Raw genomic sequence first — 27,332 nt, 5'->3', positions numbered from 1 at the left:
TTAATAATTATATCTGTCTTTTCTGATTGCTGTGAATATTGAAGGAGGTAATTCATGAAGTTCTTAGCACCTGACACATGGTAGACACTATATAAAATGTTAGTCATTATCCTTTTCTTTGTCCTGTTTTCCGACTTCTTCATCTTTGGATTTTATTAAGTGCCAACTCAGCAGGAGCACAGTGCTAGATGGTATCTAGGGTTCTGCTTTCTTCCTAAGGAATTGCTCTGCTGGTTTTGAAGTGTTTCCTCAACATAACAAGGTTACTTCTGATGATAGTTTGTGAAGCCTCTCCCATCACCTTGACATCCTTCTTTAGGAGTTGATGATATTTCATTTTTGCTTCCAGAATGGCAATGAATATCTTCTGTAAAATAACATAATTTATCTCTGCTTCTCTTTTGGTAGTGTAACTTTTTGAGTATTAATACTCAGATCTGCTTTTCTTGACAGCTGGCAAACTTCCCCAGACTCTGCGAGGAAACGGAAAGGATTGTTGCTAACCACATTCGTGAGCGAGAAGGGAAGACAAAGGACCAGGTAAGGAGAGGTCTTCCCTGTTGGGCAGGGAGATTGCGGGAGGTCGAAGGTCTCTGCAAGGTTGTCTGGTAGTTCCCAACAGTCAGCCTGTTGCTTAAAGGAAAAAAAATAGTGGAACACAACTACATTATGTTTATTTTTACTTATTTATGAATTATACACATACTATATTCATATCTTGTTTATGTTAAAAATATGAGCAAATAAAAAGTCTTCATTCAGAAGAATGAGATGCAAAAGCAGTAACAGGAGTTTCATTATTTTTTTTCTCAATGCTCCATGGATCGTGCATACATCCTACTTTGAAAATCACTAATCCAGAAACATACCACATTTTCTCTTTAAGACAGAGGTTCTTAACTTTTATTGGGCCCACAGATGGACTCCAGAAGATTCACAAACTCCTAAAACATTATGCAAAATGCTCAGTGTTTTTATTTTTTTCTGAGGAGAGAGTGGACCTAGATTTTCATCAGCTTATCCATACAACCTATGATTGAAAAAAAAATTGAGAACTACTCTTTTAAACATTTCTATTTTGTGAATGTATGTGGTTTGTAAGGAGTGACCCTGAAATTGTTTTCTAATCCTAGCTTTGTAATTTGGAAAGATTATTTTCAAGTGAGGATAATTCATTTAAAAAAGTAAAGGACTACGTGGAAAGAATAAAAATCTTCTTAGGTTTAAATGGATTTTTCTTAGTTACTTATAAAATATTATAACAGGAAATACAAACGGTTTTACATACCCTTGAATTCCATGACACAGCTGCACGTGTGATGTTGTGGAGAGAACACTGGACTTAGGCCATGTGCTCGCCACAAAATAACATCATGTTCTTGTGTAAATCACTTCTTTGGACTGTTGTTTTCTCGTGTACAGCATTAATATATTGGTCTATATGCTCTCTGAAATCCTGTGTAAGTTAGTATTACAGGATTTTGTGATTCTCAGATGAGTGGGAAGGAGGTGAGGGAGAAGTGGGGAAAAGGAAGAAGGCAAAATAAAAGAGAGAGGAACAAACCACAGGGAGAGACACACACAGCACACAGAGCGTGCGAGGGGAAGAGGAGCGGGTGGAGAAGAAAGGAGAAAAGGAAGGACAGAGGGATGGAGACCCAGCAGATTGGGACATTCGTGAGTGATTCCAGTAACCACCTTGTCTCTGCTTGAGCTGTGGATTCATTGTCACTACTTTTTATCATTGTGTTTTGAAAGTTAATTAATCACCATTTATAGTTTTCACTTGTTTATCAACTTTCACAGTCTTGGATAGCTGCAATAGCCAAAAGAGGAGAAAACAGGCTTTGTGATTCCGTTGAGATGAACAAATCAGTATTAACTCCTGAGTCAGTGAAATCAAGCCTAGAGCCAGATATGGAGCCCCAGGGCCAGAGGTTCTCCCTAACGTCTAATGTCTTGGCCCCTCCTGGGCTGAGAAAACTTAAGTTCTTAAGAATCAGCTGTACTCCTGACTTTAAGTAAATAAGCTAACTGTTTTAATTTAGTGTTTTCATCTATAATATTCAAATGATAATAAATCCTACTTAACTCTTTAGGATCCGCTGTCAAAATAATATTGGAGAAGATATAGGATAATTATTTAAAGCATTTTAAATATTTGTAATCATATCTGTGTCAGTTGCTAGCTTCTTCATATTTCAGAGTTTTTGTTTTAGTAAAATGGCATGTTCAAACTTCACCATGTTGTTAAGATTGTGGGCTCTGGGCTGAGACTACCTGAATTTGAATTTCAGCTCTGTTGTTAACATTTTGTGTAACTTGTGACAAGTTATTTGACATCTTTACACTTCAATTTTCTCATCTTAAAGTGAGATAATAGTGGTAGTTAACTCACAGACGTTTTGTGAGGAGGGAAAGAAGTAATCAAAATACAAGGCCAGGTGTAGTGGCTCACACCTGTAATCCCAGCACTTTTGGGAGGCTGAGGCAGGCAGATTGCTTGAGGTCAGGAGTTCGAGACCAGGCTGGGAAACATGGTGAAACCCTCTCTCTACAAAACATTAAACAATTAGCTGGGCATGGTGGCCTGCACTACCAGTAGTCCCAGCTACTCGGAGGCTGAGATGGAAGGATCACGTGAGCCTGGGAGGTTGAGGCTACAGTGAGCTATGGTCATGCCACTGCACTCCAGCCTGGGTGACAGAGCAAGACCCTGCATATATATATATATGAAAAGGCAGTTATATATATATAATCATATATATATATGAAAAGGCATATATATATATATATATATATATATATATATATATATATATATATATATATATATCAGAAAAGGCAGTTCTTCCTCGAATCTACCATGTGCCATAGCTCTTTGGGAATAACAGCAAAAACAACTAAAATTAATTAAGAACTGCCTTTTCTGATTCCAAGGGAAATTGTTTTCAATCTGCAACTCAGTTACAGTGGTTAATTTATTCCCCAAGTAGGACATAAGGGATGGAGCAGGCATCTCCCTACTAAGTCACAGTCTCAGGTGGTGTGGTCCAACAGTTATCAAGTGCCTGTCAAAGCTGGTAGTGGTCACCTCTAATATGGACTTGTGTGGCATAGCAGAAACATGCCTGGTTTTGGTAGTGTGGACATGTCATTTTGGATAGATCTCACATTTGAATTCTGGACTCTGCTGCCTGGGACCATGTGGTACTTTTAAAGTATCCAGTTAGACAGAGTGACACATATCCTCAGGCCTCTGCGCCTGAACAGCTCTGGGACATTCTTGCAGTTTTATTTCTTTCTTTAAAAAGTAGAGTTACTACCAACTTCTGCTCTGGAAGCTTTGTGGGAAAAAAAATCTTCAAAATTAAGAATATGGAAAGCCATAAATCTGTCTGTAGCTTTTTCTTAAACAAAGGTTTTTTGGATGTCTGAGTGTGCCAGCTGTTAGTCTTGGTGCTTCCATAGATGTCACTGCATGTTGAAGCAGTGGACTTACTGGGCAACTACTGCTACCAGGGGTAGCTTTACTTTGCTTCAACTAAATATTCAATAACTGTGGATGAAAAAGGCAGTGAGAAACTCTGAGAAAGTGAAAAAATGAGAAAAAAATGGATTATTTTTCTTTTCATCCCCCACATGCGACCTGGCTCTTTTCCTAGAGTGAACACAGACTCCCAGTTTCCAGGAATATAATGAGAACAGCCATAGCTTTTATTTTTTTTCCACTTTTTTTCCTGTACTACAGTCCAAGTTAATGTGTGTGAACGTCCAAAAGATATTCATGACAGCCTTTGGCGATGTTGAGAATTATGTAGATATTTTGCTCCTTATAGTGGCAACAATTTATTTGTGTTCAAATATTACAGTTTATTGGTACAAACTTTTGGCCAAATGGATTTGGAGTATACAATTTAACTGAATCTGGCTTTATTGTTGGGAGAAGAGAGGCAAAACTACAACTAATCCAATAATGATCACGCTTCCTAATGTTTCAGTTTTCTTCAAGATATGAAACAAAACTCTGACTGTATGAATTTTTTTCATACAAGTATGATGTTATTGACCTAATAGCCCCCATGCCTTGACTTTATTTTTGGTAGTGGGAGAAGATTTGGAGTGATCTTTTAAATCTTTTTTTGACAGGTCCCCTTGTGACTCTCAGCAAGATTTGGTCAGATGACTGGTTGAGATTAGCCACAAAAACAAAGCCTCCAGCCTATAGCACTGGGTACTGAGTACAAAACAAGAACAAGTGGCCACGTACTAATTATATATATGTATATGTGAGAATAAATCACTCCCTGGAAAGTTAACTGTTCTTGGCCAGGCACGGTGGCTCACGCCTGTAATCCCAGCACTTTGGGAGGCCAAGGTGGGTGGATCACCTGAGGTCAGGAGTTCAAGACCAGCCTGGCCAACATGGTGAAATCCCATCTCTACAAAAGTACAAAAATTAACTGGGCATGATAGCGGGTGCCTGTATTCCCAGCTACTTGGAAGGCTGAGGCGGGAGAATTCTTTGAACCCAGGAGGCGGAGGTTGCAGTGAGCTGAGATTGCACCATTGCACTCCAGCCTGGGCAATAGAGTGAGACTTGTCTCAAAAAACAACAACAAAAAAGAGAGTTAACTGTTCTTCAAGCCTGGTAGATAGTTACACAAATAAGGCCGCAAATGTTTATTGGGCACCTATTGTGTGTATCATGCTAGGCTGTAAGTTCTAAGGATAAAATGGTGAACAAGATAAACATAATCCTAGCTTCTATGGAGTGTACAGTCTTGCAGAGAAGAGAAATATTAAACAAAAAAATATTAGTAATTAATTACATTTGTAGTAAATGCCACAAATAAGTATAGGGTGCTATATAGATATACACACACATACACAAACACACATATATGTATATATAGTGTATATATACATGTACATGTATGTATGTATATATGTGTGTATTTACATGTACATATATACATACATATATGTATATATGCTTATATATGTATATATACATATATAAGTGTATGTGTACATATTTGAACATATATGCATATATGTACATATTGAAACATATATGTGCATATATGTACATATGTGTATATAGCACCCTATATTTTATAGAATACATAATTTTACATATACATAATTTTATACATATACATAATTTTCTGTGTGTATATAATTATGGCACATAGACTATTTGAGAGTAATAGTACAATCCAACCTGGTCTTGGTTGGGTAGGGGATAAGGATCATGGATGGCTTTCTTGAGGAAGTACCCACTGGGGAGCATTATGTAGAATATGTCTATGAACTGTTGCCATGAGGACTCTGATGCGTTCAAATGCTACCTTCAATGAAGGGAGGCAGCAAACAAATACAATAGTCACCAAAATTTATCCAACAAAGTTGAAGAGCAGAGCTCTGGAGATATTCAGGCAGAGATCTGTAAGCACCATATTTCTCCCTTTTAGCAAATCTCAGCATCCTGGAAAGAGACAGGATTTAGTTGGGAGAACACAAGGAAACCTAGAAAGAGGAAGTCAGTTTTGAATATCTCTAGTATAATACCTTCTTTTTTGCAGGTTCTGGTTGCTCCACTTCTCTCTTGTTTTCTGTCAGCCTCCTCATCTCCCCATTGAATACTATTTTTCACAGAGGGACCTCCCAAGTCTCTGACCTAGAGATTATAAGTATCTTATATTTAGAATATTTTCATGTTGCCTGGGACATGCATCCAGTTTACTCCATCACAAATCTTCATTTAATTCTCATGATGTTTCAGGCACTGTTCTAGGAACTGGAGATGTAGCAGTGGATACAACAGATGAGGTCTATATAAGAAATATGTAAAAACTTGCCATGTTAGCTAGTGTTAGTGCTACAAAAGAAAATAAGGCAGGGTAACACAATAGAGAGTAACCAGAGTGCTAGTTTAAATAGAATGGGCAGGAAAATCCCTCTGAGGAGTGATATTCTAGCAGAGATCTGACATTATTATTATTATTATTTAAATTTATTATACTTTAAGTTCTGGGATACATGTGCAGAACGTGCAGGTTTGTTACATAGGTATGCATGCGCCATGGTGGTTTGCTGTACCTATCAACCTGTTGTCTATATTAGGTATTTCTCCTAATGCTATCCCTCCCCTAGCCCCCCACCCCCACAACAGGCCCTGGTGTGTGATGCTGCCTTCCCTGTGTCCATGTGTTCTCATTGTTCAACTCCCACTTATGAGTGAGAACATGCAGTGTTTGGTTTTCTGTCCTTGAGATATTTTGCTGAGAATGATGGTTTCCAGCTTCATCCATGTTCCTGCAAAGGACATGAACTCATCCTTTTTTATGGCTACATAGTATTCCATGGTGTATATGAGCCACATTTTCTTTATCCAGTGTATCATTGGTAGCATTTTGGTTGGTTCCAAGTCTTTGCTATTGTGAACAGTGGTGCGATAAACATGCGTGTACATGTGTCTTTGTAGTAGAATGGTTTATAATCCTTTGGGTATGTACCCAGTAATGGGACTGCTGCGTCAAATGGTATTGCTGGTTCTAGGTCATTGAGGAATTGCCACACTGTCTTCCACAATGGTTGAACTAATTTACACTCCCACCAACAGTGTAAAAGCATTCCTATTTCTCCACATCCTCTCCAGCATCTGTTGTTTCCTGACTTTTTAATGATTTCTATTCTAACTGGCGTGAGATGGTATCTCCTCATTGTGGTTTTGATTTGCATTTCTCTAATGACCAGTGATGATGAGCTTTTTTTTCATATGTTTGTTGGCTGCATAAATGTCTTCTTTTGAGAAGTGTCTGTTCATATCCTTTGCCCGCTTTTTGATGTTTTTTTTTCTTGTAAATTTGTATACGTTCTTTGTAAATTCTGGATATTAGCCCTTTGTCAGATGGGTAGATTGCAAAAATTTTTTTCCCATTCTGTAGGTTACCTTTTCACTCTGATGATAGTTTCTTTTGCTGTGCAGAAGCTCTTTAGTTTAATGAGATCCCATTTGTCAGTTTTGGCTTTTGTTGCCATTGCTTTTGGTGTTTTAGTCATGAAGTCTTTCTCCATGCCTATGTCCTGAATGGTATTGCCTAGGTTTCCTTCTATGGTTTTTATGCTTTTAGGTCTTGTGTTTAAGTCTTTAATCCATCTTGAGTTAATTTTTGTATAAGCTGTAAGGAAGGGGTCCAGTTTCAGTCTTCTGCATATGGCTAGCCAGTTTTCCCAACACCATTTATTAAATAGGGAATCCTTTCCCCATTGCTTTTTTTTTGGTCAGATTTGTCAAAGATCAGCTGGTTGTAGATGTGTGGCATTATTTCTGAGGCCTCTGTCCTATTCCATTGGTCTATATATCGGTTTTGGAACCAGTACCATGCTGTTGTGGTTACCAAAGCTTTGTAGTATAGTTTGAAGTCAGGCAGCATGATGCCTCCAGCTTTGTACTTTTTGCTTACGCTTGTCTTGGCTATATGGGCTCTTTTTTGGTTTCATATGAAATTTAAAGTAGTTTTTTCTAAATCTGTGAAGAAAGTCAATGGTAGCTTGATGGGGATAGCATTGAATCTATAAATTACTTTGGGCAGTATTGCCATTTTCTCAATATTGATTCTTCCTATCCATGAGCAAGGAATGTTTTTTTCCAATTGTTTGTGTCCTCTTTTATTTCCTTGAGCAGTGGTTTGTAGTTCTCTTTGAAGAGGTCCTTCACATCCCTTGTAAGTTGTATTCCCAGGTATTTTATTCTCTTTGTAGCAATTGCTAATGGGAGTTCACTCATGATTTGGCTTTCTGTTTGTCTCTTATTGGTGTATAGGAATGCTTGTGATTTTTGCACATTGATTTTTGTATCCTGAGACTTTGCTGAAGTTGCTTATCAGCTTAAGGAGATTTCAAGCTGAGACGATGGGGTTTTCTAAATATACAATCATGTCATCTGCAAAGAGAGACAATTTAACTTCCTCTCTTTTTATTTGAATATCCTTTATTTCTTTCTCTTGCCTGATTGCCCTGGCCAAAACTTCCAATACTATGTTGAACAGGAATGGTGAGAGAGGGAATCCTCGTCTTGTGCCAGTTTTCAAAGGGAATGCTTCCAGCTTTTGCCCATTCAGTATGATATTGGCCATGAGTTTGTCATAAATAGCTCTTATTATTTTGAGATACATTCCATCAATACCTAGTTTATTGAGAGTTTTTAGCATGAAGGGATATTGAATTTTATTGAAGGCTTTTTCTCCATCTATTGAGATAATCATGTGGTTTACGTCATTGGTTCTGTTTATGTGATGGATTACATTTATTGATTTGCATATGTTGAACCAGCCTTGAGTCTCAGGGATGAAGCCGACTTGATCATGGTGGATAAGCTTTTTGATGTGCTGCCGGATTCAGTTTGCCAGTATTTTATTGAGGATTTTCACATTGATGTTCATCAGGATATTGGCCTGAAATTTTCTTTTTTGTGAGTGTCTCTGCCAGGTTTTGGTATTAGGATGACGTTGGCATCATAAAATGAGTTAGGGAGGAGTCCCTCTTTTTCTATTGATTGTAATAGTTTCAGAAGGAATAGTACCAGCTCCTCTTTGTACCTATCACAGAATTCAGCTGTGAATCCATCTGGTCCTGGGCTTTTTTTGGTTGGTAGGCTATTAATGACTGCCTCAATTTCAGAACTTGTTATTGGTCTATTCAGGGATTCAACTTCTTCCTGGTTTAGTTTTGGGAGGGTGTATGTATCCAGGAATTTATCCATTTTTTCTAGATTTTCTAGTTTATTTGCATAGAGGTGTTTATAGTATTCTCTGATGGTAGTTTGTATTTCTTTGCCATCAAAGGTGATATCCCCTTTATCATTTTTTATTGTTTCTATTTGATTCTTCTCTCTTTTCTTCTTTATTAATCTGGCTAGCAGTCTATCTATTTTGTTAATCTTTTCAAAAAAAAACAGCTCCTGGATTCATTGATTTTTTGAAGGGGTTTTTGTGTCTCTGTCTCCTTCAGTTCTGATCTGATCTTTTTTATTTCTTGTCTTCTGTTACCTTTTGCGTTTGCTCTTGCTTCTCTTGTTCTTTTAATTGTGATGTTAGGGTGTCGATTTTAGATCTTTCCTGCTTTCTCCTGTGGGCATTTAGTGCTATAAATTTCCCTGTAAACACTGCTTTAACTGTGTCCCAGAGATTCTGGTACATTGTGTCTTTGCTCTCATTGGTTTCAAAGAACTTATTTATTTCTGCCTTAATTTCATTATTTACTCAGTGGTCATTCAGGAGCAGGTTGTTCAGTTTCCATGTAGTTGTGCGCTTTTGAGTTTCTTAATCCTGAGTTCTAATTTGATTGCACTGTGGTCTGAGAGACTGTTTGTTATGATTTCCGTTCTTTTGCATTTGCTGAGGAGTGTATTTATGTGGTCAATTTTGGAATAAGTGTGATATGGTGCTGAGAAGAATGTGTATTCTGTTGATTTGGGGTGGAGAGTTCTGTAGATGTCTATTAGGTCTGCTTGGTGCAGAGCTGAGTTCAAGTCCTGTATATCCTTGTTAACCTTCTGTCTCGTTGATCTGTCTAATATTGACAGTGGGGTGTTAAAGTCTCCCAGTATTATTGTGTGGAAGTCTAGATCTCTTTGTAGGTTTCTAAGAACTTGCTCTATGAATCTGGGTGCTCCTGTATTGGGTGCATATATATTTAGGATAGTTAGCTCTTCTTGTTGCATTGATCCCTTTGCCATTATGTAATTACCTTCTTTGTCTTTTTGGGTCTTTGTTGGTTTTTGTTGTTATTGTTTTTTTAGATGGAGTCTCGCTCTGTCACCCAGGCTGCAGTGCAGTGGTGCGATCTCAGCTCACTGCAAGCTCCACCTCCTGGGTTCACGCCATTCTCCTGCCTCAGCCTCCTGGGTAGCTGGGACTACAGGCACCTGCCACCACACCCAGCTAATTTTTTGTATTTTTAGTAGAGATAGGGTTTCATTATATTAGCCAGGATGTTCTCTATCTCCTCACCTTGTGATCTGCTCGCCTTGGCCTCCCAAAGTGCTGGGATTACAGGCGTGAGCCACCGCACCTGGCTGGGTCTTTGTTGGTTTAAAGTAGGTTTTATCAGCGACTAGGATTGCAACCCTGCTTTTTTTTTTTTTCTTTCCATTTGCTTGGTAAATCTTCCTCCATCCCTTTATTTTGAGCCTATGTGTGTCTTTGCACATGAGACGGGTCTCCCGAATTACAGCACACTGATAGGTCTTGACTCTTTATTCAATTTGCCAGTCTGTGTCTTTTAATTGGGGCATTTAGCCCATTTACAATTCAGGTTAATATTGTTATGTGTGAATTTGATCCTGTCATTATGATGCTAGCTGGTTATTTTGCCCATTAGTTGATGCAGTTTCTTTATAGTGTCGATTTTTTTTACCGTTTGGTATGTTTTTGCAGTGGCTGGTACTGGTTTTTCTTTTCCATATTTAGTGCTTCCTTCAGGAGCTCTTGTAAGGCAGACCTGGTGGTGACAAAATCACTCAGCATTTGCTAGTCTGTAAAAGAGTTTATTTTTCCTTCACTTATGAAGCTTAGTTTAGCTGGACATGAAACTCTGGGTTGAAATTTCTTTAAGAATGTTGAATATTGGCTCTCACTCTCTTCTGGCCTGTAGTGTTTCTGCAGATATATCCGCTGTTAGTCTGATGGGCTTCCCTTTGTGGGTAACCTGGCCTTTCTCTCTTGCTGCCCTTAACATTTTTTCCTTCATTTCAACATTGGTGATTCTGATGATTATGTGTCTTGGGGTTGCTCTTCTTGAGGAGTATCTTTGTGGTGTTTTCTGTATTTCCTGAATTTGAATGTTGGCCTGTCTTGCTAGGTTGGAGTAGTTCTCCTGGATAATATCCTGAAGAGTGTTTTCCAACTTCATTCCATTCTCCCCGTCACTTTCAGGTACTCCAATCAAACATAAGTTTGGTCTTTTCACATAGTCCCATATTTCTTGGAGGCTTTGTTCTTTCCTTTTCATTCTTTTTTCTGTAATCTTGTCTTTACACTTTACTACATTAAGTTGATCTTCAATCTCTGATATGCTTTTTTCTGCTTGATCGATTTGCCTATCGATACTTGTGTATGCTTCACAAAGTTCTTGTGCTGTGTTTCTCAGCTCCATCAGGTCATTTATATTCTTCTCTAAACTGGTTATTCTAGTTAGCAATTTCTCTAACATTTTTTCAAGGTTCTTAGCTTCCTTGCATTGGGTTAGAACATGCTCCTTTAGCTTGGAGGAGTTTGTTATTACCCACCTTGTGAAGCCTACTTCTGTCAATTAATTATACTCATTCTTTGTCCAATTTTGCTTCCTTGCTGGCAAGGAGTTGCAATCCTTTCGAAGAGAAGAGGTGTTCTGGTTTTTGGAATTTTCAGCCTTTTTGCACTGTTTTTTCCTCATCTTTGTGGATTTATCTACCTTTGGTCTTTGATGTTGGTAAGCTTCAGATGGGGTTTCTGTGTGGACACCCTTTTTTTGATGCTGATGCTGTTCCTTTCTGTTTGTTAGTTTTCCTTCTAACAGTCAGGCCCCTCTGCTGCAGGTCTGCTGGAGTTTTCTAGAGTTCCACTCCAGACCCTGTTTGCCTGGGTGTCACCAGCAGAGGCTGCAGAACAGCAAAGATTGCTGCCTGTTCCTTCCTCTGGAAGCTTTGTCCCAGAGGGGCACCCACCAGATGCCAGCCGGGGGTCTCCTGTATGAGGTGTCTGTTGATCCCTGCTGGAAGGTGTCTCCCAGTCAGGAGGCACGGAAGTCAGGGACCCACTTGAGGAGGCAGTCTGTCCTTTAGCAGAGCTCGAGCACTGTGCTGGGAGATCCGTCATTCTCTTCAGAGCTGGCAGGCAGGAACATTTAAGTCTGCTGAAGTTGCATCCACAGCTGCCCCTTCCCCCAGGTGCTCTGTCCCAGGAAGATGGGAGTTTTATCTATAAGCCCCTGACTGGGGCTGCTGCCTTTCTTTCAGAGATGCCCTGCCCAGAGAGGAGGAACCTAGGGAGGCAGTCTGACTACAGCAGCTTTCTTGAGCTGTAGTGGAGTCCTCCCAGGTCAAACTTCCTTGGCAGCTTTGCTTACACTGTGAGGGGAAAACTGCCTACTAAAGCCTCAGTAATGGCGGACGCCCCTCCCCCAACCAAGCTAGAGCATCCCAGGCCAACTTCAGACTGCTGTGCTGGCAGTGAGAATTTCAAGACAGCAGATCTTAGCTTGCTGGGCTTCATGGGGGTGGGATCCGCTGACCTAGACCACTTGGCTCCCTGGCTTCAGCCCCCTTTCCAGGGGAGTGAATGGTTCTGTTTTGCTGGCATTCCAGGTGCCACTGGGGTATGGAAAAAGAACTTCTGCATCTAGCTCAGTGTCTGCCCAAACAGCCCCCCAGTTTTGTGCTTGAAACCCTGGGCCCTTGTGGTGTAGGCACCCAAGGGAATCTCCTGGTCTGCAGGTTGCGAAGACCATGGGAAAAGCGTAGTATCTGGGCCAGAATGCACCATTCCTCATGGCACAGTCAGTCATGGCTTCCCTTGGCTAGGGGAGGGAGTTCCCTGACCCCATAGGCTTCCTGGGTGAGGCAATGCCCCACCCTGCTTCAGCTCACCCTCCATGGGCTGCACCCACTGTCTAACCAGTCCCAGTGAGATGAGCCAGGTACCACAGTTGGAAATGCAGAAATCACCTGCTTCTGTGTTGATCTCACTGGGAGCTGCATACTGGAGCTGTTCCTATTTAGCCATCTTACCAGCCACCACCTATTATTATTATTATTAAGAGATGGGGTCTTGCTATGTTGCCCAGACTGAAGTGCAGTGGCTATTCACAGGCCTGATGATGACTCACTGCAGCTTTGAACTCCTGGGCTCAAGAGATTCTCTCACCTCAGCCTCCAGAGTAGCTGGGACTATAGGCACACACCACCATGCCCAGCTTCTGATTGATGTTTGGATTCAATGATTTATTTGTATATTGACTTTTTGAGTTGGCTGATCAAATGCTTCTCCTGAAATGTGTAAAGTGTCTTGAGATGGTTCTTTAAGCTGCTAAAGATAGAAGAGGAGAGAGAAAAAAAGAGGTGAATTACTAATTTGTGGCTAATATATGATGTCTACAGGAACAGTAAGCTCAGAGCAACCCCTCATGGGACCTCCTGCCACACATCTTATTTGTGCTTGTCGCCTACATTTTAGAGAAATCAAATAATTCTAGATTCTGTATTAAGGTAGCAAATAGTGTATGCTTATAAGTTATAATGCTATTCTCTTCATGTGCTGCTCAGATTTACTTTTCTAGTAGATTTTTAACTTATGAATTTAGAGTGCAAAATTATGAGTCTAATAAAGAAAAGTTAAGATTACTTTTCATGCTAATTGAAGTATCCTTTAAAAAATTATATGAAGGTAATTAATTTGTGGGCAATTACTGAATTTAATGTTTGAGAATTTTTAGATGGGTTTTCACTGAAGTGTTTCTCTTTGACTTATAGGTATTGCTATTGATTGACATTCAAGTCTCTTACATCAACACCAACCATGAAGACTTCATTGGCTTCGCAAAGTACGTGAAACACTTGATGGCCACATGCATTCCTCCTGTTGATTAGTCTCAAACACACATTGTGAATTTTTACTACAGTTTCACCACCTTTGAGAATACAATCTGTGCCAGGATTAACTCTCAGTGTACCTACTTAGGAAGTCTGAGCTCCATGGTCGTAGGGCAGGGATATTTACTATTCTCTCAGTAAAGTAGTTGGCTCTATTATGCAGCATATGAAGTCATGTATGTCTTACATACTTATCATCTCATCATTTTTGGATGATGTTCTGCAGTTTGTACTTGAACTCCTATAGAAAAACAGTAATTAATGCATGTTTAAAATTTTGAGGGGAACAGTTTTTCACATCAATTTGAAATACCACATGTAATTTACAGGATGAAAGCTGTTTCAACTTTTCTAAGTCAGAATCTAGAGGCCTGTTTTTTTTTTTTAAACTTTCCTTTGCGAAATTAGATGTAGTCTGTCGGGGTGAACATTTTATTTTCTGTAAAGTGTGTATACAAATATTGCCATTTTTCATATACGTTATCATGCAAACGTTATGGTTAGTTACTCAGGATTATTCACTGTGTGACATTTTGAAGACCTTGAATGCACTATGTTTTCCTGCCCATTAGTGAAACCAGTTTTTGATTTAAATAATCTTGATATCACCTCTAAAATATATTTTTGCATTTAAGTGGTTCCAACTTCAAGTATATAAAATATAGCCTATTTTATGTAAAATGTAAGACAAAAGAGCCTATGTACTTTTACTTAAACTGAGTATTCAAGAACAGAGACAAATAAAAAAATGACAGAATGTCAAATTAATTTATTTTATTACATTCTAACTTAGAAGAAATGGATATGCAGACCCTGTGACCTAAACTAAACAGTGGCCTGAGGAATTTACAGGCATGTTTTAGGGAGAACAGTCCCAATTATCCAACTGAAAATTATCTCATCCTAAACGTGGCTGTGGTTGTGATGTCCTAGCCAATTGTGTAAATATCTTTTGCATCCAATGACTATCACTAGTGAAGGGTAGATAAGATTTCTTCCACCATTTTCTGTCTGTGGCATACGTGTATTCTTGTTAGAACCCAACGATAAATATGTGCCCTAGTCTAGTTGTCTTTGCAGCCACCCTGCCCACACCTACTTCTTGATAGGTATTTGCTGCACAGGCATTTCACACAGACTTGCCCTCCTCTCTTTTAGCCCCAAGACTCTCACCATGTGTTCTGTTCATTTCCTTCTGCAGACTCACCTAAACTGTAACATACATCCTTATCCCTAGGTCCGGAAATTTTTTCCAGGTTTCCTCCACAGTCAGTGAACTCTAGGGAGCCTGTGCCAAGCTCTACTCTAGTTTCTATAGTGGGTGGGGGGGAATGTAGAAAAAGAAAAAAACTTTTTTGCCTTTTAGGAGCTTGCCAAATAATTGAAAAGTATAGAGACACACAAGTAAAAATTTAAACTGACACATTCTTCATTTTCCTCACTGCTTCTCTGAGGAATTTAAAAGACAAACAAATCCTTGAGACATTTAAAATAATAGGAATGCTGCCTTTAATGTTGATTTTCATGGACTACAAATGCCAGTTAGGTTCTTACAAAAATGTAGCAGATGTCAATGTAAACTTGACACAATAACTTAAAAGTGAAAAGGATGCTGCCTTGTTGTGGTACCACAATTAGAGGGGGAAAATGTAGAAAAAGTCATAATCCATTTAGAAAGGTTCAAATTTAAACTTATTATATAACCCGTGCTTCAATTTAAATTTCACCTTTATAATCTTCTTGAAACTTTTTTTCTATGATAAATGAGCTAGAGTTTCTTTTCCAATAAATTTCCATATTTACTGCCTTAGAAGCTGTTGGACTATGGTTTTATATTGATTATATTGATTTATAGGTTTTCAAGGGCAGGTGATTTTTCAAATTTAAGACTTTCAAACACAATCTTGTGACGTAGTCTCTCTGTAATCCAGGTGTCTGGTCCTATTTTTCCAGCAGTGAGATAGACTATGAATCTTTATGATACTGGGGAGAAAAAAAGAAGCATAGGTAAAACTGCTTTAGAAAGCCAGCAACTCTACACATTTCTCATCTAATTTAAATTGCACACTTAAACCTTCTTTAAAGGACTGATCTGGGAGTCAACAATCCAGGTTGTTTTTCCAGGATATGCCACTGATGAGCTTTGGGTTTTGGCAAGGCGCTCAGCCTTTCTCTATCTGTTTACCGATGTATCAAATGGAATAATAATCCTTGTCTTGTATACCTTTCAGGATTGTCAGAAGATCAAATTAATCAAGTTATGTGGAAATCCTTTAAAAAAAACTATGGTGTAGTCTATAAATGTGAGAGATCCTCCCTGTCTCTCACTCTCTCCGCATACCTGCACGCGTGCACACATACACACACATACACTCACATTTGATTACTAGATGTACCATTTTACTTCATGATGTAGTTATAATGACTTAAGTATGATTGTCACTGGAATATTTTTTAGCTGCTAATATCATTATCTCTAAATGTGATATTTTGCCCCAAGACTCAGAGATAAATGTCCTTTCCATTTGTATGTCGACTTGGAATTGACATGGGGTGACGTGGGGTGATTATGAAGATGAAGAAATGTTCATTTCAAAATCACTTTGAGGAGTTGTGGTATTTTTTGTGCTTTTAAAAATTAAAAAAATATGGTTGTAGCTATAAATTTTAAAGTTGGCAAGAATGGTGTTTCCATCAAGGAGAAAAGTCAAGCCATATTTGAAGACAATTATGTAAGTATTTTTAAGTTCCAAAGACAGAAAATTAAGGTCTGGGGTTGAAGAAAACAAGCATTTGTTTCATGAGATTTTTAGAGAGTTGCCAAAAGAGAAGGAACTGCCTCCCAGATTTATAGGATGGTGATGTACATAGTACTTTACACATGTAATTTTTTTCAACTTGGATGACTTTTTGTTCTAATTTTTTAAAAAATGAAAACGAATTGCTAAAATTGGATTAATAACATATTTAGTTTCAGAGTAGCATTCAGGACATCTCAAAATTCTTCTTTCTGTTATAGAATTTATACTGTCATGTTTAATATGTGACACTTTTTTTCCATCTTCTAGTTATTTGTTAGACATGGCCTGTAAAATATGTACCGTGTGTAATGTGTCCAAATAAGCACTGCTCTATGCTTGCTTTGGAATTTCCTGGCTTCTAAATGTTCTTTCAACTATAATATAGTTTCTGAGCCTGAAAGTTCAGCATTTCAGAAGAAAACGTCAAATTTCCTTGTGACTTAAGGGTTTTAATTTGTCATTCTCTTCTTTAGAAAAAAACCCCCTAAATTACATATATTTTTACATAATATAGCTAGTCTTTGCTATTTAAGAAAATAAGAACTGGCCCAATTGTTCCTTCATTTACTTCCCCTCGTCCTCAGTAATCCTCTTTTGAACAAAAAGGCAATTTTGTTAGTGGAATGCCTTGGGAAGTGAAATTTCAAACTCCTCTGCTCTTCTTCATTTGTTCCATGACACAATTTGCTTTCTGAGTTACTAGGATTTATGCAGTCCAATGGTTAAAGAGAAAGAGGGACTATAGATATGTGCCGTTAGAGTGATATCTCTATACACCGCAAGCAGCAGACCAAGGTCTGTTTGTTTTTCAATCTGCTCAGTAGGTCTCAACACCTGTTTTCTCACAGTTGAAATGATACAGTGTGCAGATTTCAGTTCTTGTTATTTGAGCACCATGAAAATTCTATGGGTCTTAAGATTTGTTATATCTTTTTCCTGATCCTCTGGAATGCCTCTATTGCCATTTTACTGAAGGCAGTGCATTTCAACCTTGCCACTAAATTCCAGAGCAATCTTAGTCTTTCCCTTTACATTCTTAGTTTATTTTTCCCTAATGCATACTTATATTCTATTGTAATAATGTTTCTAGTTCCTAATCTTACATGAGAATGTTCTCTCTCTTGTGGAATCAAAATTTAGGTATTAGAGTATAAAAAGATCCTTTTTTTGACTTATATGCAAATTTAGGAATTAAATGCTTGGTTGCTTACTGAGATTGTTGTCAAGTAGAAATACAGGATTGAGCAACTTGAAAGGATATCATTCACATATCCTGTTCAAATAAGTTGTAAATTCCAATGTTCCAAGCACCGTTTTAAAAATAAGCAGACTTCCAGTTTTCTCTTTCATCCTCAAATATGTTATTTTAAACTTCATCTTCATCCTTAACATGAATCTTAGGAGGTAAGTGATTCTTCTTTTGCAGACTCCCAAGTTCTGTAAGATTTTCTTGCATAATAGCCTGAGCCTTCACTAAAGATCCTGGAGGAGAAACGGACATTGTTTTTTCTCCCTTTGGCTTCAGTCTGATTGGACGGAGCCTGGACTATCACAGTGTAACCTGTGATAAGTTACACTCTTGGGACTCTTGTGAAGTGTTCATAATCTTTCTTGGATAATATAAAAGAACAGTTTAAAAGAGCTTTACTCTGTAGCACCATTGCACAATAGAACTTTCTGAGATGATGGAACTATTGTATAATCTATGCTGTTCAATACAGAAGCCACTAGCTGTATGTGGCTATTGAGCAGTTGAAATGTGGGTAGTGCAATGAAGGCAATAAATTTTTAATTTAATTCAATCTAATTAAAGTTTTAATCTGGCTACCAGCTACTGCATTGGACGGCACAGCCCTACAGTATAGTGACTCCGGCTGATGGCTCTGGGACCTTCACTGTGGGTCCTACTTTATTGACAGCTTAGTGGTGACCTATGGTGGTAGCTACTAAGAGAAAGAGGAAGGAAGCCTCTTAATTGCTACTAAACAAGTCTAAAAGAGCTTCTTTACTCTATAGCACTGTTGCACAATAGAAGTTTCTGAGATGATGGAACTATCTTATAATCTGTGCTGTTCAATACAGAAGCTACTACCTGTATGTGGCTGTTGAGCAGTTGAAATGTGGGTAGAGGTAGAGGCACACTCTGATATTTGCTATGGAATCTACATCTCAAAGGGACTCTCCATTTCCTTAATGCATCTGAGCCCTCTTTGAGTGGCCTTAGTCTGTGTTCCATTCTTCTTTTTCATCTTCCTTTCACTTTTCGGCCCACTGCAATCTAGTTTCTACCACTCCACTCCACTGAGACTGCTTTTGTCCAGGACAAAACAGTTAATCCAATGGACAATTCTGAGCCTTTCATTTGACACCACCGTTAATCACTCCTTGTTGAAGAGATCTGTTCCTTTGCTTCAATAACCTTCCACTCTCTCCTGGTCTTCCTCTTTTCACTCTAGCCACTTCTCAGTCTTTAGGAGCTCTTCATCTTCTGATCATGGCTTAAGAACTATTCTTTAATCAATTTTCCAACCTAGACCCCCTTCTTTTCTCACTCACTGCATTATTCCTAACGGATCTTACCCACTCCAATGGTTTTAGTTGCCAACTTTATCTGATGACTCCAAATCTAGATCTTCATTTCAAGACTTTTCACTGGACTATGTACCATATTCAGATGTCTACTGGACATCTCTACTTATATATCCTAGAGAAGCCTCAACCTTCTAGTCCCAAACTAAACTCCTCATCTGCTGTTATAATTTTTAACTTCTATATTGTTCCCACTTTCTGTGGATGGCACCTCCCAGTCCTATTCTTTGCTCCTTGTTCCCCTCATATCTTTGTCTCCATCCATCTTTACCAAGTTCATGTGATTCTATCTCCATAATATTTTTTGAATTCATCTATTTCTTTCTATCATCATTGCCACTACTAAAGTTAGTCTTCTCTTACTTGAGTTACTACAACAGTCTCTCTGTACCACTGTCATCCTCTTTCTCATTCCTTCTGAGATTCTCTGTTACTTTCAGAATAAAGTCTAAACTTATTAACGTAATTTCCAAGGCTCTCTATAATCTGTATCTTGTTTACCTCTTCAGCCTGTTCTATTGTCACTATTCCTTTCTACTCTACTGCCTTACTCCATGCTGCAGCCAGTCTGACCACTTTGGGATCCCTAACTGTACCATACTTTTGCTTTAACACATGCCTATGATATGCTTCTTCAAATTATTTAGGTTTCCTAGTACAGATGATCATTGATAGTCTGGTTGTAAATAACCCTGGCATCAAAACAGAATTCCATATATATTTCTTAAGGTACTACTATAAACCCTCTGCTAGGTAATGTCAGTGATGAGAGAGGTAGAAATACCAAGATTAATGCTCTTGATTATCAAGGAGCAGGCATTGTTGGAAACCCAACTATAATACAATCTTGTTTATAAAATACAGGCACAGACCAAGGCTTTGGGAGTGCATGAAAAGGAGAGATAACTGGAGGTTTCTAAAAAGGCATAATTCAGGCATGATGCTTGACTGGAGTCTTAAGACTGGACAGGATTCCAATAGTCAGAGACAGGGGGTCTGGGCTGACTGCTTCCTGTCTTCTCTGCTTGAGTCAATATTATGCATTTCAGGGAACTAATTTGTACTAAAACATTGCCTTGATCATGTCACTTGCTGGCACAGAAACATGGAATGTTTTCTGCTGCCTTCAGAGTAACAGCCAAATTCTCCATAACTGGCCCCAACGTACAGTTATTATACTAGATGGCTTTTAAGATCACTTACAAACCCCAGTCTATGATTGGATAATTCTACCATAATAGTTTTACTCTCCACAGCTTCCCCGTATGCCTCATCTTTCTACCTCCTGGCTTTGCTAATACCAGTCTATTCTCTTGGAACGTAGTCATTTGTTTTCCTTTATTAAAGTTTATCTTCTTTTCAAGTTTGCTACAAACATTTCAGATAATATCATCTGAAATTATATTTCTTGTCCCTGAACATTCAGAGAAATTACAAAGGTATAGGATTTATTTGATAAATGGTCACACATCATAGACAAGGATAGGAGACTGTGCAAAAAAGTTTTGAGCCAAGAGATAACATTAGGGGTTATCTGATTGTCTTCTAATGTACTCTTATTTTTATAAAAGTTTAAACTTCTTGTTAGATACTTTTAGAATCATTATGTCTCAGCATACACCAATTTGGTTCTATGTTTTAGTGTTCTGGCAAAGCCTTCCACAGTGACTTGTGTGTAGTAGGAATTTATATGACAAACGACAAATGTGCGTGCGCACACACACGCACATATAAGAAGATATGGGTAATTATATCCCACATTTAAAACAGAAGCACTTTGTTTTTGCTTTCTATTACATCCTCACATGTTTATTAATATAGATTTTATTTTTATTTGTTATTTTTGTTTTGTGTATGCATATCATTACTTGTACCAGATAAATTGTAGGCTTTTGATAACAAGAACTATACCTTATTCATATTTTTATCTGCTACGGAGTTCGTGCCCTATAGTTTTGATTTATGTTAAACTAAAACACCATACATAGGTATGTTTTATAATATTTCAGAGTTAATTGGTTAAGTAACTATATCCAAGAACATGTCCAAGGGCTCAAGTTAACTTGCAAGTCCTTACAGGTTTTCTAAGGAACATATTTTTAAATAAATGTTTTGAAATACTCTCAGTTCAATTACTATGCAGAAGAATTATGAGAAAGAATGTATTCTAAGCAGGCAGATTTTTTTGTTGTTGTTGCTTTTGAAGTAACTTCAAGTAGCTAAGTACATCATTAGCAACAGAATGTTTAAGTTTATGGGGCCAATTGCTGCAAAAAGATTATTCTTTAGGTGGAAAATAGAGGCAACTTAGTGTTTTTTCTAACTCTAATATTTGAGATTGGCTTATAAAGTAAATCTACTTTTCCTTTGGCATATTCTTACAAGTGGTAGATCCTAAATATGCATTATTTCACAGATGGAAACTGTCAATGGACATTGTCTTTATCTAGTGTAGCTTATAAGCTTCTGAGAGTAATTTTGCATCTCCAGGAATATTGGACCTAAAAGGAACCTAAGAAACAACTTGTTTAGTCCTCTAGCCCTCCTCTCTGTCTCTGTTTCTGTCTGTCTCCTTTATGACACACATATACACATTTTATAGCTGAGCGACTGAAGTCCATTTTGATCAAACTTTTCACCTAAGGTAGCAAAGGAGTCATTAACGATCTTTGCGGCTTTTGCTTTACGTTCAACTTCTTTTCCCTTAAGTGATTTGAAGGGGACTGATACATAATTTTAGGGTCTGCAATAATTTGTTCAAAGTAAGCACCTGTGGGTCTATCACAGGTTTTCACCACTAGTCAGTGCTTCAGGGAAAACATTACTCCTAAAACACAATTATGGTGCTTGGAAGAGATAAACATAACCTATGAAGGTGTCATGATCTCATTATAATAGTAGTTTTCTCATGCATTCCTGGAAGAGCAGGAAGCCTGGAGGGTGCTGGAAAAGTGACATTTAATGTGGAAAAAGAAAGTAAGGAGGAGATCCGAAGCCCTTAGGAGAGTGCTACTCAAGACGCTGTGTGCGCCAGGGCATGAGGGCAGCCAGAGGGCGGTGTGGGCACATTGGATCCTGGTCACCTCTTTCACAGCCTCACCTACAAGACCTGAATAATGTAGATTTAGATTGTTCAGAGAAATGGTTAAAGAGGAAATAATTTCGTGGTAATTAAGAGGATTAACCATTTAACAGAAAGCTGGAAAAATAAAAAACAAGGAAGGAAGAAGTTGAAATTAGCAAATTACAAATTGGAAAAAAATATATACACAAAATATTTTTAGCAACCAAATACAGTATGGCCTTTCACCACCCACCCCCTGCCCACCTTCAGTTGAATGCAGTGTTTTTTCATGAGTTTGAGTGAAGGAAAGCAGCTTAAATGTATCAGAGGAGTTTATTAAAAACTTATTTTGATCAGCTGTTCTAAGTGTGGTGTTGATTTCTAACTTGTTACTGCAGCACAACATCCCATCACTTTAAACAGTTGACTGAGGGCTTTAGTCTCCCTTTTCTCTATTTTAGACTATTTCATTGATCTCCAAAACAGCTTCCATAAACTATTAAACAATCTGTAAGAATACTGAATATTGCTGATCTTCCCAGAATAACCAAAATGAGTTGTGTTTCTTATATTGATACACATGGATCCACCAAAAGAAAGCCTTTGTCCTTTTGAGGGATAGAGTAACCTAGTGATGAAACGTGTGGGCTCTGTTGTTAAGTTGTTGGAGTCCTTTCTGGCTTTTAACCCTCTGTGCTTATGTCTAAAATGAGGGTTATAATGGCATCAACTTCATTGGGCTTTTCATCGAACAGATATTTCATGAAACCAACCATGTGCCATGTCCTTTGTAGGCCCTGGGGATATAGCAGTGAACAAAACAGACACAAACCCCTGCTCATTAGGAGCTTACAGTCTAATGGAAAAGGGCAGACAAACACAAAAAATAAATACACCGTGTAGTGTGTCAGAAGGTGAGAAATGCCAGACAGAAAAATCAAACAGGGTAAAGGGGATGACAGTCTTGGAGGAAGGGAGGGATGTGGTTATAAATAGGGTGGTCAGAGTAGTCCTAACTGAAAAGATGTATTTGAATGAAGACTTGAAAGAGATGTTGGGAACCATGCAGATGAAAGCGGGAAGTACATCCTAGGGAGCTAGCTTGCCTGAAGGCTCTAAATGGGAGTGTATTGGGTGCGTTTGAAAAAGAGCAGGTGCCAGTGTGGCTGGAACTCTTCAGGGAACAAGGTGAAGGGTAGGAGGAGATGAGTCAAAGAGGCAGCGGTGGGGGTTGCTTGAGTAGGGCCTTGTAGACCCTTGTATGGACTTTGGCTTTTACCATTAAATGGAATGGTGTTAATGCAGTACACGGTTTCGAGCAGAAGAGTACCATAGTCCTTCTGAAAGTATCACTCTGGTGTCTGTTAAGAATAGACTTCAGGGAGACAAGTGTGGAAGCAGAGACCAGAGAATAAATGATTACAGTAATCCAGATGAGGGATGGCAGTGTCTTGGACCAAGGTGGGACCAATGGAAGTGATGAAAAGATGGTTAAATGTTAAATGTATTGTAAGAAAGTAGTCGACAGCATTTTCTGATGGTCGGATATGGGTTGTGAGAGAAAGAGGAGACAAAGATTTGGGCCTAAGCACTTGGATGTATGGTATAGAATTGCCACTAGTTAAGAGGAGGAAGGAAGACTGTGGGTGGAACAGATTTTAGGGGGGATTTCAGGAGTTTAGTTTTGAAATATTAAGAATGATATGCCCATTAAATACCCAAGTGATGAGGTTAAGTTGTTAAAAACATCAATAAGTCCAGAGTTGGGACTCATACATATTTGGATCTACATGGCAGATCCAAACCAGAGATGCATTAAAGGAGTTGTCAGAATATATTGGAATTCAAAGCAGTGAGACTGGACAATATCACAAAGAGTTTGTGATGCAGAGCCATGCTACTTGGTACTACCACTTATTAGCTGAGTGATTTTGGGAAAGTCACTTAGCTTCTCTCCTCATCTATAAAAGAAGAAGAATAATCGCAACTGCTTCATGGGGTTGCTGTGAGAATAAAAATGATTAATATCGATAAAGCACTTAGAACATGGTATATACTCAATAATCATTAACTTAATTTCCATTACAACTCTCCTCTGTACCTGTGAGACATTGGAAATATGTCAACTCGTATGTTATTAATGTTACAACGCAGCTTTTCTTTAAGTGGTGTTATTATATTTTTGGTTTATGTGCTACTAGGAGTTATGTGCTATTAGGAGTCCCATTGAGTTGGTTTTGCTTCCAGAATTAAACTGACCTAGAATTTTGGTATTAGGTCTGTCTCCATTGATTTTTTTTTTAAAGCGTGTATAAATTTTAGTATTTGTTACTTGTTTAGGAAAAAATTATATGTGTCTCTTCAGTGCTGCTTTCCTTTGCTTTTCTCAGTGCTCAGCAGAGGAGCAGTCAGGTTCACAAGAAAACCACAATTGGAAATCAGGTAGGAATTGCATAAGAGAATCAGTGTATGCATGTCCCAAAGAATTTGAACTAAATCGCTTGATTGACTATTTTTTTAATGCAAATTAATCACGTGCAAATTTTGCTTGAAATGCAGCTTTTCATTTTGATTTGTTTTTGCTTTTAAAATTTTTGGAGTGAATTGCATTTCTTTTTGGCTATTTTGTGCAGTTAACCATATTGATTTATTTTAAATAACTTTTCTGCTACTTGCTCTGCATTTCAAATTTGACTCCTCCTGTCCTATTTTGCTTGCTTACATTACCCCTAAGTTTAATTTAACATTGAGTTTGTGAGTCAGTTGAAGGTTAAAATGTGGTGAGTAGTTGCATGAGCTTTCTGGGGTTGCTAACTAGTTCACACATTTGCACAGCTTGGTATCAGTGAAGGGACAGCTCATGAAGAACGCAGTTGTTGGATGTAATCTCTGCCACACTAAATTCTTGTTGGTTAATGAAGATGTTAATTCCTAAGAAGATCTGATCTTTTGAGTTTTTGTGTTTTGGGCTGACCAGCTGTCTCTGACTAATAGCGCTCTGCAGAGATTGTATTAACTCGACAGTTTGCTGTGTCTTTTATGTTTTATGTGATAATGAATATTTGCATTGTTATTTCTTTTCAAGTCAAAACAATGATGGTGTTATAGTTTTTAAAAAACATTCAGAGGTACAATTATTGAACAAATTGAAACCTCTGCTCTAGATTTTTTTCCCATTGTTTTGAAAGGAAAAGAGGTAATAACAGACTTTATTTTAAAAACTTTTTTTCTGAACTAAAGCATATAATTCTTTGCTATTTCAGGGAACCAATCTTCCGCCTTCAAGGCAAATTGTACGAGCTAAGTTCTGTAAGCTTTACTGTTGCTTTTTCATTTAGCTTCCCAAGGGCACAGTTTGTCTTTAACTGATTAACTCAACTAGCGCTTGCTACTAATTTTTTTAAAACTTAGGTTGTCTTGTCCGTAACACCCTATCATTGAAATAAAAATCCTCTTAAGAGGGTTCATCCCTTCACTGCTAATAACTTGCTGTGATTGAAAGGTATGAACTAGTAAACTCTAAAATGCTGTAATAATAAACCCTTAACACTGTGGGTGCTTTGATATTTCTCTAATTTTAATGGTCCTTAAAATAATTAAAATCATTAATGATCTTCATCTCTGTCCTTTTATGCTATGTTGTTATGAGGTGTAAGCCTTTCTCTTCCCCTTGTATGATAATATTTCCAATAAATGTAGATGATGCTTCTAAAAGGTGGGTAAATATTGAGTATCTGATTTTGCTGTGTTTGTTGATAAGCCTACCCAATACCAATTATTTGCATTTATTTAAAAAAACAGAAAAGCAAAGTTATATTGATGGACATTTTATATGGCTATAGAGTTAAATCTTTGAAAACCAGATACTATGTCTTCTTTTATGGAAGTGTAAAAACATTGTCATAAGTACTTAGAAAAAAAATTAAACTCTAATTTCTACCACGGATAAAGCAGGCTTATTCTTCCAACTATGCACAATTTGAGAATGAGATTGGAGCATGGGTCAATTATCTGACCCATGATATTTTGGGAAGACACAGGTTTTAGACCTAGACATTCCTGGGTTCAAATTCTGTTCTGTCACTTAAGAGCTATGTGGCCTGGGACACATTGTGCCTGAGTTTGCTCAGCTGTGTGATGGGAGGAATAGAAAATATCTCTCAGGACGATGGTGGGATTCAGAAATGATATATATAATGAGGTTTGCAGCCCAGTACCAGATATGTGCCCTGTAAAGAATAGAAACATTACTCCCAAAAGTTAGGTGCTGTTTCTTCAAACTCTTGGGAGAAAAAGTTTACAAGAAGATTATAAAATTTATAAAATGAGAACAACAAAACACTTGGGAAAATTAGAAGCTATGGAAATTGTTCTGATGCCTGCAATGCCCAGATTGTGGTTGGATATGATATAAAGGATTTACCTGTAAAAGTTTCCTCACAGTCAGAAGCATCGCTTAGCTCACAGAAGTATGTACATGTAGGAAAATCAATAGTATAATAGCATATATGCATACTTTAGATCAGAGGAAACTTGGAACAGCTTTCAGTTATATTACTTCCAAATGCTCAAATCATGCTAATTGTGTTTCTGTGACTTTGCTTTTGCTGGATACTTCAAAGCCCACACATTATGGAAGTATTACATCTCAAGATAATAGAATTGGGTGAGTGTTATAATGGAATATAGATTCCTTATCCAAAACTTCTGGGGCCAGACATGCCTTGCAGGTCAGAATTTTTTGGACTTTATTAACTATATCATATATTACCCTACATTTCGTGGAGTTAGAGACAGCACCATATAATGAAACATATTCTATTTCTGCAGTGAAACAAAGGAATAGTCACACCAAGTAAACTTTTAAATAAAAGATAAATCCTCTCAGATCAGATCAGGTTTTGCTGCCAAATTTGCTAAGAAAAAAAGCTTTCAATTTGCAAGCAAGGGATTATGAACTAGAATATATTATTTTCCACAATCAAATCCAATAATGTATAATTTTAAAGGATCTTCAGTAGTTCTTCCTACTTAGCAGAAATAAACCATAATGACTTGAAATTTTCTTTATGAATCTGAGCATATGATGTTGATTGGGGTTTATATGAAAACAGTTTTGCCTATTAAGAGGCTCAAATCCAGGGAGTTTTGGGGCCCAGCCTTCCGACTGATGCTGGCTTTTCTGGTTGGTGGGGCTGAAACACTCTGCAGCATCCTAGGAAGTGATTCATCCATGCTGCTA

At 37.9% G+C, this 27,332-nt stretch overlaps 1 protein-coding gene across 13 annotated transcripts in view; it reads left to right on the top strand.

The window, feature by feature from the left end:
- DNM3 (dynamin 3) overlaps positions 1–27,332 on the top strand; it is a 576,940-nt gene that overhangs the window by 226,733 nt on the left and 322,875 nt on the right. For 7 of the 13 annotated variants that reach the window (XM_031012314.3, XM_019026671.4, XM_063710829.1 and 4 more), the window contains 4 exons: positions 454–540; positions 13,517–13,587; positions 24,481–24,532; positions 25,354–25,383. In XM_031012314.3, coding sequence (XP_030868174.1) covers positions 454–540; positions 13,517–13,587; positions 24,481–24,532; positions 25,354–25,383 — 240 coding nt within the window. The remainder of the gene's footprint in view (positions 1–453; positions 541–13,516; positions 13,588–24,480; positions 24,533–25,353; positions 25,384–27,332) is intronic. The other 6 variants (XM_055377773.2, XM_063710835.1, XM_019026686.4 and 3 more) reach the window with 1 other exon arrangement.

The sequence above is a fragment of the Gorilla gorilla genome, chromosome 1 (assembly GCF_029281585.2).
Source record: "Gorilla gorilla gorilla isolate KB3781 chromosome 1, NHGRI_mGorGor1-v2.1_pri, whole genome shotgun sequence".
Classification (NCBI taxonomy): domain Eukaryota; kingdom Metazoa; phylum Chordata; class Mammalia; order Primates; family Hominidae; genus Gorilla; species Gorilla gorilla.
The sequence above is the reverse complement of the archived record's forward strand: the minus strand, read 5'-3'. Positions and strand labels throughout refer to the sequence as shown.